This window comes from Pan troglodytes, chromosome 17 (assembly GCF_028858775.2).
Source record: "Pan troglodytes isolate AG18354 chromosome 17, NHGRI_mPanTro3-v2.0_pri, whole genome shotgun sequence".
NCBI classification, from domain to species: domain Eukaryota; kingdom Metazoa; phylum Chordata; class Mammalia; order Primates; family Hominidae; genus Pan; species Pan troglodytes.
This window is the reverse complement of record NC_072415.2, coordinates 20218881-20233117: the sequence shown is the minus strand read 5'-3', so window position 1 is coordinate 20233117 and position 14237 is coordinate 20218881. Positions and strand designations below refer to the sequence as shown.

Here is a 14237-nt window from a genome sequence, read left to right as displayed (position 1 = left end):
CAAGGAGGCTGTTGCCACCCAGCCAGGCAGGGAAGAATATGTTGGTGCTCAGGGGATCATCCCTCTTTGGTGCTTGGTGCCCAGTTTGAATGACAAAGAGGCAAAGCTGTAGCCAGGACCCGAGGAGGGCTTGAAACCAGGACTTTGGGCCCCTCAGCTTCAGGGTCTGGCTGACCCCGCCAGGGCTGCTGGCCAAGGGTGAAGGGACCTCGAAAGGGTGCGGGAGGGGTGGGTGATGAGTCTCACTTTGGCCTTGAAACCAGCTGCAGGGGGGCCTGTAGCTCCTTTCACTTTGCTCTTCCCTTGCAAGAGAAGTAAGACCTCACAAGCTTACTCTAGAAGCCAGTGTCCAAGGGTAGACAGTGATGGGTAATGCAATCTCCTAGGATCCCCTCTGGACACCCACATGCCCATGGCTGGCCCTGTCCCTCAAAGGCAAAAACCCCCAGCATGCAGGGAGTTGCCTCATTTAAGGGTAAGTCCTTGCCCAGGGGATGGCTATGACAATGGCTTGCTGGTGTGGGATCCAAACACCCCTGGCTTAGCTTGGGATAAAGGAATGGCTACCCCAGTTCCAGGGCTCAGTTGCAACTGCAGCTTCTCTCTGCCTGGACCTGCCTTCCTCCGTGACCTGTATAACCTGTGATCACTGCCCTAAAATGACCTCATGTGACTCTGTCTCAGAGTTTAGATAACCCAAACTAAGGTAGCAGCAGGCTGCTTGGCTGGGGTGGGCGCCCTTTGAGCCTTAGCATGTTGCTGTTTAGAGCTTGATGATCCCTGATGGTGTCAGATAAAGGAGGCTTGAGGAGGGTGAGAGACCCATTTGCCCAGGTCTCCCAGCCCCATAGTGACTGGGCCAGGACCAGAAGCCAGGCTTTGGCATTCTCTGTGTGATTTCCAGTCCAGCACACGCAATTCTGGAAGGAGTGCCCTTTTTGGCCAGCACTCTTTCCTGCAATATGTTCCTCTCAACGCATCTGGAGGCTTTTGCCTGACACCCTGGAAATTGTTTTCTTGAGGAATATTTCAATTCTGGCATCCTCTGATCTTTACGTTTTCTTCTCATGAGCATTTTCCTATGCCTAATCTTTTCTAAATGAGCTACAATTTGCTTTCTGGAAATTCCTTGTTGACTTTTTTTAAAAGAAAGAACTCACAACCAGATATGCACCATGATTCTTTCTGCTGTTGGGAAATCAGACCTTCATGCAAGAATTCCGCTAAGTGGTTTGAGTTTATTGTTGCAATGATGGAAGCAGTTTATCTCCACAGGGGGAAGCGTGCTGGCTTTCACCGTGTTAAGAATAAATATGCACTAATTAATTCTGTACAAGACACAACATCATTTGAAGTCTGCTACTTTTTTAAAGCTCCGTATTCACTGTAATAGTTTCCTTTTTGGAAATTATTTGTTAGTTGTTTTCTGCTTATATGAGGAAAACAAAACAAAACAGAACCAGCAAGAAGTGGATTCTTATTTCAGTTGATTAAAAAAAACCTGTACACTGTATCAAAACAATCCATTTTCTATTTCATGCAAAAAAGCAAAATAAGGAATATTCTTAAAATGACTTTGCAGGATGTGCTTTATTTTAAGTCAGCCCTGAACCCAAACTACACAGGATCAATTTTTGACATATTCTAGTCCATTCAATGATTCTTCTCAGAAACTGTGTCTTAATATGGAATGAAAACTACATTTCAATCATAAATTTTTCATGCTACATTGTTATTTCATGAAGAGGTTGTATTACCAATAATAATAATTTAAGAAAAGGCCATTTTTATTTCCCCAAGCTCAATATACATATTTCTTTCATAATTATGAACTTAAAAAACCCGTCTCAGATGTAAAAATGTGAATTGGAATATGTAAACTCTTTGATATACCTGAAAAACAGGAAGGAAAATGTCACATACTGGAAAAACCATTGCCTTAAATCATGGAAATGGGAAAAAGCACGTTAAGGGAAGGGGAAGGCAGAAGAGCGGTCCTGACCTCAGTTATTAAAGAGTTACAAAGTATTCTAGGTCCCACTGGGTTGGTCTTTTTACTCTTCTGCCTCATGTCTGTTTGCACAGGAGACCGCAGCCCTCCAGAATGGTTCCCCTCATTGAAGCTGGTCACTGCTGGACCATAACAAAGCAGGTGTACACATCATTTGTTTTGCTCCTTTTTTTTTTTTTTTCCTGAGAAGTCACTGGTGTTTAATGGAAAGGTATCCTATTAGTCCTTGGTTAAGATAAGGCAGTAAGAGTATCACTAATACTATGTTTTTGCTTAGAATGAGGCTGATCCTTCCACTGGCGTCTTCACGGGCAATTAGTTCCCTCTCTTTTGCTCCTAGAAACACAGGTAGGAGCTGTCTGCCCCCTATTGCTGTTGCATTTTCTGAGTGTGTTGAAGGCTCATCTAGTCTCATCACAGCAGCTTCCCCAGTGGGGATGGAGCGCTGTATATTGCATTGTAGCATCTCTCCAGGAAGTGCACGGGCCCCACAGAGGAAAACACAGGCATCTTTCTTTCTGACTCCTCTTCTGTTTCTCTTAGGGACGGGGCCCATAAATGATTCCTTCACATGATCAATCAGAATGCAAGACACTGTTGACTAAAACATAAAGCAAGTAGCCCTGATTTCAGAGAAATGGAGTTACAAATAACATTTTCAACAGTGCCTTAACTTGCAAGGTAGCTTTTACTGCAGAAGGATATCAGCTCCTTTTGTCTACCTGTCAGAAGAGAAACAAACCATTTCCATCGAACTAGAAATGCTTAGCTCTTATGAGAATATTGTGCTTTTAAAAAAAATTCAAATGTTAACATTATTTGCAGTCTGTGTTCTAAGGTTTCAATTTGTTTTTTCTCTAGTCCATTTGATCATTGTCTCTGGTGAGCGATATAGGAATATTAATTTGGCATACAGATCTTCTTCTAGCTCCAGTTCTCCTGTCTCTCGAACTAAAAAAATATCCGTGCACAACTTCAAAATTCGATCCACATTTGGAAGCTCTTCAAACATGATGGAGTGAGAAATCCCACTGAAGAATTCACGGACAAATTTCCCAATCACAAGGACAACTGAAGCATATAATCCCATAATACTGAAAAAAACAGTAAGTAGAAATTGCATACAGCAGTTAAATATAGTTAATAAAGAAAAGCAGGTCTAAAAGAAAAAAATATTACTTTCCCTCAAATTCTGTAGAAGAAATAAGCAAATCAAATCTTACATTTTTTCCCTTTGGTTAAAAAGTTGACTTTTAATTGTAGAATTATTATAAATAGAAAATAGAATTATGTATTACAGAACTGTTAGACTTGAAAAATGAAAGTCCTTTACAATCTCACATTCTGGAAATAATCAATGCTAACCGTTTCATGTATGAACTTTAGGTGGTTTTATTGCATATATTAAATGCATAAACCATATAATGTATTTGGTAGAAATATAATACATATGATTTTCTGTGGCAGGCTCCTTTCCTTTTAGCAATACTGTCTCTCAGATTAATTTTTATAAAATTCTGGGTGAAAATCATTTCTTATGAGGCTAACTTTGAGAAATATAATATTTTATATTTGTGTCTTGTGGGGATGTGTGTGTCCTAGGATTTAAGCATCAGAACATGATGCGATGTTTCAGAAGTTCAAAAGCAGGATGTCTAATAGATCCATCTGCTAAGGATTAGAAGGAAATCTAAGCAGAAAAGTGATATTTCTGTGCCAATTTATACATGTAAACATGGGATTGGATTAAACTGTGCCATAACAGGAAGACGTGGAGTAAAGAAGCCATATACCTGGGCTGTGTGAGTCACACTGGGAGTTTTGATCTCTTTGGGACTCTGGTGCCTCATTTTTTGAAATAAAATGCACACAAGGATGTGTGCATTTTAATACTGCAGCTCTAAAATTAGCGAATTCTAAGAAGATAAAAGGCTTCCCACTCTCAACTTTATATGATACAGAAGTAGACTCTTGTAACTGTGAATTGTTCAATGAGTCCTTACCCATAGCCAGCCAGGAACCCCAGACTTGGGGGACTGACTTTGTCATTGAAGACCACCAGTTCCAGGGCCTGAGAGTTCGGATTGTATATTCTGTTTCCAGTCAGGTTGAGAACCCACCACTCACTGTTATATTTCGTTGTATTGTCTCTGGACAAAATGATGGTAATATCCATGAAATTATTTTCTAGAAGGGTAGAAATGCAAAATTAAGTTGACATGAGAATTTTAGGATTTCATGCACAGCAACAGTTTTCAGATGGCAAAATCTGGTTACTAACTATAGCATAAGGTTCTAGGATGAAAAGGATGCATGGACATACTAGAAGCGTGAATGGGCAAGGAAGAGAGGGCCCTGGGTATGTAAGTGATTTTTCCTTTTCAGTGAGAGAGGTCAGCCGCTGTTGCCACACGGGCATGGCAGCAAAACCACAGGGCAAAAGTGGAGGATCCACCACCTGAGCAGCTGAGCTGATAATCCCAAATGACTCTGTAGACATTTAAAAACCCAAATTGCTGACTTGTGATCAAATCAACCAGTCCATTCATATTACCAGCATTTGTTGCATGTCTCATAGGAGGAAGGCACTCAATTAGGTGCTAAAGGATTCCAAAATTGCATATAACATTGTTCCTTATCTCCATGGGAAAAGACTGTGTACACAAGCACAATTTATGGGCACAAGACAGCCACCATGGGACCAGCATTGACAAGGTCTGTTGGCTTAGAGAGACCACTTCTGGATAGTATGCTCCATGGGTGCTTCACAGAGGAGATAACTTCTGAGCTGAGATTCGCCAAGTGAGAACTTCGACAGGTGAAGGTGGGTGAGGAGGGAAGCTCATTTCAGGAAGAGTGATGGGACACAGCTCAGCAAATCTCTGAGAACCATAATATCGGGTCAGTGATTACTTTTATTGGAGTTTAGGGTGAATGCAAAAGAGTTGTAAAAGATAGGGTAAAAAGCTTGTAGTGTCATTGTATAGGTCTTTTTAAGAAGATTCCACTTCTGCCAATGATACTGGTGCTTCCCCTGAGAAACATGGTGGTGAACTATAAACTAAACTGTGTGAAGGTGGGAGCAACATCAGCATCATTTCATACTAAATTCCTAGATCACAGGTGTCCAATGTTTTGGGTTCCCTGGGCCACATTGGAAGAAGAAGAATTGTCTTGGGTCAGCCAGGAAATATACTAACACCAAGGATAGCTTATGAGCTAAAAAGATCATACAAAAATCTCATAATGTTTTAAGAAAGTTTACAGATTTGTGTTGGGCCACATTCAACACTGTCCTGGGCCACATGCAGCCCATGGGCTGCGGGTTGGAAAAGCTTGTCCTAGATGGTAGGAATCCAAGAATGGTACTTGACAAAAAATGTCTATGGCATGGAAGGATGGATCAATGAAGAAGAGTAAGGCACAGCATGATCCTATTAGAGCCAAAGTCCTTATCAAGGAAGAAGGTGAACCACCCAGAACACACAGGAACAGGAAGAATGTTGGTTCTGAAGTCGGGAGACAGCTGTAAGGAGGAAACACAGGAGCTTGCAGCACCGAGTCACCTCGGGAAGGGCTTGTGGAGGGACAGAATTATTTCATGGGAAATTACTGATTGTTGAGCAATCTGCATGTCCAGATGAAACATTTCTACAACTATTCCTGACTGAAAGGGAAATAGCAAACTTCTTAATGTGTCTTGCAAATACCTTGCAAGAGATACTTATTTACTGCTGAGGAAGAAAGGTGTGTGATGTGGAGCCCGGCCTTTTGCCCATCCCCAGGGCCCTCCATTGGGCCTCTACTAGGCCAATCTCTGTGTGGCTTTCCAACTCTTCACTTATGTCTGCATCTTTCTAGCTAAACACAGCAGCACAGAGCCCAGGCTCCAGCGCCTGGCCTATTGCCTAGTGCGTAGTGGCCCATGTTGGAGAATGAATGAATGTGTGCCAGATAACTGCACTGGTTTTCCACGTTGTCCAGATCTACACATCTGCTTCTGGTTCAAGCCATGAAGTCAAGCAATTCTTGATAATTAATGGAATCCAGAAACATGAATTTATACCATCCAAGTTATATTGCGAAAATTCAATCACTAAAGTGCCTCTAGTGATACTACTAATCCTTGGGCTGAATCAAGTACATTTCATGCTATATTTTTACTGTTCTTATTGTGAGGGGCAGACATATTTAACAATGTATGAGACAGTTTCCTGTCAGTAATCTGGCTGCTAATAGAAACAAGTCTATAATCTGATGAATCAGTACTATAAGAAATTTGGTGTGAATATAAGTCAATCAAGTTCCATATCGATGAAAAAGAGAAAATGACGAATGTGGGTCCCAGCTGAGTGAGTGACTCCTTTGGGCTAGTGAAGGCTGTCAGGGGTTTCATACATAGTCTGTCACACAGGAAGAGATAACTAGAAAGTGGTTTCATGAAGGCCCAAAACACAAACTGTTGAAATTGAATAAAACTAGGATTGAAAACAATTCCGAAACAAATTTTTCTCATTCTTACCAGATAAAAGTTGCTTTATAGGTTTTGAGTTAGAATCACTAGGTGCTTTCACATAATATGGATAAATCTTTTCTATGGTCCTGTACATTAAGAAAAAAAAGATATAATTACGTTTTAGTTGCTTTACCCACCTAAAATTGATTTTTTGTTGTTATTGTTGACCTTGTATCACCAAATAATAGTGAAAGTTTCATATATCTGTACAATGTGTAGACATCATAATTTACGGGTTCCTATTACAGTCAAAACTCTCTCATATGGAGCAAATTCACTGAGCTTTATCTGGATCTGCATGTAAGTCTGTACAACAAGCTGGGCGATGGCTTACAAACAGCCACAGGCCTTTTCCCAATTCTGCAGCTTGTTTCTGAAGCCAAGGGGCACTGTTTCTTGCTAGGATCCTCCAATTCTTATCCATACCATTGAGCACGCTGCAAATTTTAATTTTTAGATTTTGAAACATATCTATAATCAGGCTGATATGGTTTGGTTGTGTCCCCACCCAAATCTCATCTTGAATTGTAGCTCCCGTAATCCCCACACGTCATGGGAGGGGCTGGTGGCAGATAATTGGATGATGGGGGTAGGTTTTCCTCCATCATCATGCTGTTCTTGTGATAGTGAATAAGTCTCATGAAATCTGATGGTTTTATAAAGGGCAGTTCCCCTGCACGTGCTCCCTTGCCCACCGCCATGTAAGATGTGCCTTTACTCCTCCTTCGCCTTCCGCCATGATTGTGAGGCCTCCCCAGCCGTGTGGAACTGTGAGTCAATTCAACCTCTTTCCTTTATAAATTACCCAGTCTCAGGTATGTCTTTATTAGCGGTATGAGAATGGACTAATACACAAGTAGACTTCATGAATTGATCTAGAGGGGAGTGAGAGGTGAAGAAAGATGGTGGCCTGGACCTCGAGTGACCTCTGCCTCCCACAAGCCCAGTGCCTTCAATACATTCTTGAGTAGATATGCCTTATCATCTGGGAGGTGATAGGAGAGGATCTGATGGTCTCCAAGGGCCCTTCAACTTTAGTGAGTCGCAAAACATATCTCAGTCTGGGAACACTTCTAAGGCCTGCACCCTGGTGATCCATATATTCCATGCATTACAATGGGGCCAGGGCAGTCTGGAGGACAAAACTGGGGGCATCACTGGTGGCTGCCTGGACTATTTTGTTTAGCAGTTTTAGATCCATGTCATTTTTTTCTTGCTAGTTCATATATTAGAATCTAAACATCTCAGCTTGCATCTGTTGGAAGTGGAGTACTTAAGTGGCGGGATAGTATTTTGAGATATATAATATGTTTTTTTCCAAATTTCCTTTTACCCCTTGTCCTCCTCAACCGTGTATACTCTACCCCCATTCAGAGACCCAGGGGCAGGAATAATAGTAGAAAAGGGTCTCACAGGGTCTTTGCCTGGCTTTTGGTGATTATGGTCAGATAAGAGCAAGGTTTGTCATCTAGAGATGAGATCAATACTTTTTGGGCCAGGTGCACAGAGAGTGGGAGGAGAATGTGCTTGACACTAGTGGCTCCCTAAGAAGGAACCTTGAGCCCCACCTCTTTCCACTGAGGGTGAATGAGTGAAGTGGGTACCCACGATCAGGTGGCAGACATGAATGACAAGAGGCCTGGATCATTTTAGTGCAGTCCCATGTCCCATTCCTGAATAGGGCCCTTGGAGGCACCAATAGCCCAGTACCCCCGGGGGCAGGGCAGGGAGAATGCGGTACCACTGGGCACATACTATGTTGGGCCATATGAACCCAGGTGGACCTGCCAGAGCTCCCACACCTCCAAATCGCATGAGAATCAGCATGATGATTTCTAGCGTGCCCCAAAATGGGTCCCAATAGCTGAGGGAGACAGCCACTCTGCAGACTGAAGACAGACCTGGAAGAATAATGTCTGTCTCAATGGAAGCCCAGAGGGCCAGCACTTTCCATGCACTGATGAGCTCCCTGTAGCCTGGCACCATACAAACCCTCATTCATTTGTTTTTTATTATTTATTTTTGAAATGGAGTCTCACTCTGTTGCCCAGGCTGGAGTGCAGTGCCGCGATCTAGGCTCACTGCAACCTCTGCCTCAAGAATTCAAGTGATTCTCATGCCTCAGGCTCCCAAGTAGCTGGGAGTACAGATGTGCACCACCACGCTTAGCTAATCTTTGTATTTTCAGTAGAGACAGGGTTTCGCCATGTTGGTCAGGCTGGTCTTGAACTCCCGACCTCAGGGGATCCACCTGTCTCAGCCTTCCAACGTGCTGGGATTACAGGCATGAGCCACCATGCCTGGCCCAAACCCTCATTTGGAACATAGACATAACCCTGGGGACAGTGGACAGAAAACTCCATAGCTGAGATTAAGTCTCTTTAATCTTGCAAAATGGGGCCTCCAAATAGAAATTAACTTTGTGTTACCAAAGAAGGAAGTTGCATTCCTCATACACATGAATCTGTAGATGGACATTTTGTACCAGCTGCATATACCTAACAAAGCTCTATTAGTAGGAAAAAATACACTTACACTGGTGTTTTTGAACTTTCTGTGCTGTTGCCCGCTATCATTTTAGCGATATTCTTTCGAGTAATATTTTTAAGAGGAAAAGAAAGCTTATCTGTTGCTATTTCCGATTTTGCACCCAGACTTAAGTTTCTGTGAAGAAAAAAAAAAAGCTTAATGTCAGTGATTATTCAGAAGTCTGGAAAAGAGATTTACAACATATTTAACTCTTAATTTGATTAATGTCACCACGTTTTCATTGGGTCCACAATTGTCAATCCTGACCCTTTCAGTCTACTTCACCTCAATGCTCAGCTTCTTAGACAATCGAGTTAATAGAACCCAAGGAGGCCACAAACACTTTTAAAACAGAGTTGAAGGTGAGAAAAAGGAGGAACCTGCTGACCAAAAGAGAACCCATCTCAATGTTTTAATACGAGGTTTTAAAATATTCTTATATCAACCCAATGATGTTAGTCTCCACGGCAATAAACAAACTCCATGTGTTAAAAAGAATATTCAGTCAGAAATTGAATTTTAATTGTTCTGTTTTTTTTTGTTTTTGTTGTTGTTGTTGTTGTTTTTAGTAGCTCTTTAAAGAAAAGGCTAGAAAGTAAATTTTTGGTAATTTGTACAGAATTGGATATAAGGAATTTGGGACACTTAAAAGGAGAAAATGGGATTGAAGGAGTTCTTTACATTCTGAACAGCCCCACTTTGAATTTTTTTTAACTGTTTCCTTGTAAATTTTAGATGCCAGAAAGCATTCTTCTGTACCTGTCATGCTTCTTTTTTAATTCTAACTAAGAAGTCGCTCTCATGGACCCAAATGAACCTACTGCTTGCGTGCCCAAATAAGCTTGCTTAGGGTTCTAAATCTCAAAACTGTGATGAAAGAGCTAAGTTAATCAACTAGTGTATTATGTTGAGGTTCCCAAAACTGCATCACTAAACTGTTGGGCTTTGGATGCAGTATTTGGATGTGAGAACTTCTGCTGAGATATGCTCTTTCTACCAACAAGGAAAAACAAAGCAGGGGCCACGTGCTGGCCACTGGCTCAGGCTGGGCAGAGAGGACTCTCAGGAAGTCTCTCTCTTTGGAGACAGTCAAGCTGCCCTCGCATCTCACACGTTGGAAGGGGGTCAGGTAGGGCTTCCCCAGTATTGGTGGAATGCAAGTGATAATATGGGCCTCCAGAGGCTGCAATTTCTTTTCTTTTCTTTTTTTTTTTTGAGACGAAATCTTGCTCTGTCACTCAGGCTGGAGTGCAGTGGCGTGATCTCAGCTCACTGCAACCTCTGCCTCCCTAGTTCAAGCGATTCTCCTGCCTCAGCCTCCTGAGTAGCTGGGATTACAGGCATGCGCTACTACCTCCCAGCTGATTTTTGTATTTTTAGTAAAGACGGAGTTTCGCCATGTTGGCCAGGCTGGCCTCAAACTCCTGGCCTCAAGTGATCTGCCCACCTCAGTCTCCCAAAGTGCCAGGATTACAGGTGTGAGCCACCACAATCGGCCTGAAATTTCTTTATCATTTAGACCAAACTTCAGCCTTTGGTGAAAGTTGTAAAATTCCCCCAGACTGTTTCATTTTGTAAATCATCACCTTGCCTCTCTTCTCTCTACCCTCTCTTTCTTGCTCACAGAACTCACTGTCAGCCTCTCTTTAAAAACAACTTATTATCTAGAATAACCCAACTTTAAAATATATAATTTATTTGGATTTCAGTTTATAAGGAGCAGGATATTGATTTTTTTGGAGATTTATAGTTACATTCAAAATTTTTTTTGCATTGAAACAATTTTAGATTTTCTAAAAACCAGTATTAATTTAAATCAACTTTCAAATCACTTGATGCTCTGCCTTCATTTCTAGTGTTTATGTGAAAGCACGTGGCCAGTTCTTGCTGCATCAGAGCTAGGAACGGCCTTTCTCTCTCAGGTGGGCATAATTCACTTCCTTTTCCATGGAAGATTATGGACAGTGAAATCTAAGATGCATGAGGAAAACCTAAGTGGAGAGGCTCCCTGTGGTAGATTTATAATAGTGCTGTAAGTGATGCACGAGGGAGGTGTTCACAGTAATACTATTTTGCATTATAGTAAGAAACATTTGAAATTTAAGTGTTGTTTCACCAATTGTACATTAAGCTAATAAAATACAGTGGATTTTGAAATGCAAAAATAAACAACAACAACAACAACAAAAACCCCAAAACCAGAAAACTAAAGTTAGCTAAAAACTACAAAAAAGGAAAACTGAGAAGTTCTTAGTCTGGTTAGTGATTCCTAGGCAAGTCATTATTTAATAAATAAAAATGTTAGCTTTGGCACTGAAGGTAAGTTCCCAAGGCTATAATGATAAAGTAAGATCCACATCAATCTAAAGTTTCCATTCTTCCATCCCACCACACCCTCCATCCCCCAACTCCATGTTTAGACTGGGGAAAGGGATAAATTATACATGGAAATACAGTAACTACCTCTGAATACTCCATGAAAAAACAACAGAGAAGCTACTATTGGGGTCCAGGAGTTCGTGTATCATTTTCTGCTTACTGGGTGGGCTGATGGTCCACAAAGAATTTGAGTTTCCTTCCAGTTCTGCTACTGTTATGTCTTCTTTTTCATAATTTTCCAGAAATTGCATAGCACCCTGTATGTGCACAAATGCACATGCATAAATAGATTATATGCATCATGCTGTATAAAGAAAGCAGTCACTCTTCCTTTTAACTGGCAGTATGGAAAAAGTTTCTCCCTTTGAAGGGAATATTTTTATAATGGATGGTCTTGAGTGTTCCATTGCACTAATTTGGCTTCCTTACCCACAGGTATGGGCAGTTTCCAGTTACATTATCCAATCCCAGCAGTTGCTACCATCAATACAGCTATGGAATCATTCCAGTTAAACAATAAAGGAAAAACAGATAATTTAGTGTCATTTTTCCTTTCCACTAAAAAGGAAATTTATCACCTATGGGGGAACGTCTCTGTCATGAGAGAGACAAAACAATCTGCTCAGGACATCCCAACCCTCTCTGAAGAACTGCTCATTGTTCCAGATTAGTTTTGACAGTGTGCATTATAGGTGATAATTTTACAGAAGAAAGAAGCATCTCCTTCCTATTCACTCTCTTAAATAAAAAAAATTATTTATAAGACAAATTTTAATGATGAGGATTATGTTATATTATTAAAAGTGTGGAATATAGACAAGAGAATAACATCAGCCACCCTTCTGCTACCAGAACATAATTGTTGTTTTAAGTTTTAGGGGATGTATTTCTTATTTTTTGTAATTTAAAAAATAATAGCCTTTTTAAAATTTATGTTTTAGTTTGAGAAATTGTCATGTCATTTATACTCTCTGTAATGAATTTTTTAATTACAAAATAAGTTGCTTAGAAAATCTTTGGACAACATGGCACATAAATAAAATGAAAAGTAGAAGCTCCTTCTCCTATTATGACCACTCTAGAGTATCTTGCCAATCAAATTCATGTAATACATCTGCCTTAATTTCCTCAACCAGCTCCTGTTTGCTGAACCGCAAATTGCCTCTAGTTCTGCTAATGCAGAGAATGCACTCATAAGCCAGTGCCTAGATAGAGCGTTCTCATATTTTGAATTACTTCTTAGGACAGATTCCCAGAGTAGGCCTACTAGTCAGGAGATGAATATATACCACAATTTAAAAAGTTAAACAATTTTTAAAATGGATCAATATTTAAATGTTTATTACCACTAATGTCCGACAACATAGACATAACTTCTTAGATTATCAAAGTGGCCAGTGGCCAGGAATCTGCTGTATGTAACTGATAAACCCTGAAAAGTCCTCCTTCCCACCACCTCAGGCCATGGCAAAGCATTAAATGACAACGAGTGAACTTCCCTAGATGAGAGGTCTTCACAGAAATCTACTATAGGGATTTACTTACGGTGTCCCTAGAAAAAGCTTGTATAAATTTGTTAAAGCTCTGCTGGTCCATAACTTTCAACTGGCTTTGTTGGGCACTCATTGTGAAAATAGGCTGGAAAACAAAGAGAACAGTGTTGTCAATATTCCCCAGCTCTTCTCTGCATCCTGAGTCAAAAGAAAAACATTTATGTAGGATATCAGCCCATTTATGTAGGCTATGTTTATCCCATGATACATGGCATCCGAGATCTCTTTTTGGAGTGATTATTCCCGTGCTCAAGACCAAAGGGGAACTAGTCTCTCAATGTCTTCTGCACCTCATTCATACATCATGTATTTGTTGAGCAGTCAAATGCCGACAGCAGGGTCGGCAGCCCATGACTAAATACCCTACAGACAGCTATCATAAAGGAGTGTGGCGTGGGGCAAGGCTCTGGTAGGTGGGGTGTGCACAGAGATTACCTGATACCCTCCCAGGGTAATTGTGACGGAGACGTCCAGGGGCTGGTTGATGACCCCAGCCACAGATTTGATCAAAGACATGAAGAGAAGAGGAAACCAGACAATGCAGATGAGCAGGACGATGATCATTCCTCCCATGCCATACTTCACCACTTTCTTCTTCTTCTGGCCCCGTGGCTGAGGGTATCTCTGCAACAGAGAGTTCAGACAAGGCTCAGGCTCAGGCTCCGGTGCTTTCCCGCAGGCAGCGGGATTGGGGGAGAGCGAGTGCTCTTCCTGTGGTGCTGGGAACATGGATTTGGCCCTGAATCTTCTCTGTTCGCTCTGAAATGGGGATAGCAACCTTGTCCCAATCTCGAAATGAAGTTAGGTAGTGATGTGAAGCTGTCCTGAGGTCGCTCCAGTACCCCCTGGTGGATCCACAGGGGCCAACAGGACTTAAGTGGTCTTCTCCCTTCAAGACTGTGGGTGGGTTTTCCTGGTGATGAACTCCTGGACCAAGGGATCAAGTATCCGGCCGAATGAACCTTCTGGTTTTAAGGGATTATGTGAGAGAAAGATACTTTACTTTCAATTCCTGAATATTTAAAATCTGTGCCTTTCAGTTGACCCTTCCCTGCCCTTGGAGGGTGGAAAAACATGATTTTTAATTTAATTCATGATACGTGTTGTTAAAGACAATGTTGTTCGACACCTAAAGTAAGATTTGTATGATTAGAAGAGCCCCTCTGGGCACTGGCTGTAGGGAGTGGGGAGAGGGCAGGTGCGTGTTGCAGGGGCTCACTCTCCTACAGGAGCCTGTGCACCAGTAAGG

The 14237-nt window shown here is 41.5% G+C and overlaps 1 protein-coding gene across 6 annotated transcripts in view; it reads right to left on the bottom strand.

Annotated features, from left to right (window-relative positions):
• Nucleotides 1-1571: 1571 nt before the first annotated feature.
• Nucleotides 1572-14237, bottom strand: part of PIEZO2 (piezo type mechanosensitive ion channel component 2) — a 478008-nt gene continuing 465342 nt past the window's right edge. For 5 of the 6 annotated variants that reach the window (XM_016933287.4, XM_016933289.4, XM_054671877.2 and 2 more), the window contains 7 exons: nt 13424-13612; nt 12981-13073; nt 11520-11692; nt 9063-9191; nt 6534-6613; nt 4015-4198; nt 1572-3105 (listed from right to left, as the gene is read on the bottom strand). In XM_016933287.4, the coding sequence (XP_016788776.4) occupies nt 2853-3105; nt 4015-4198; nt 6534-6613; nt 9063-9191; nt 11520-11692; nt 12981-13073; nt 13424-13612 (1101 nt within the window). In that variant the 3' untranslated portion in view covers nt 1572-2852. The remainder of the gene's footprint in view (nt 3106-4014; nt 4199-6533; nt 6614-9062; nt 9192-11519; nt 11693-12980; nt 13074-13423; nt 13613-14237) is intronic. The other variant, XM_054671878.2, reaches the window with a different exon arrangement.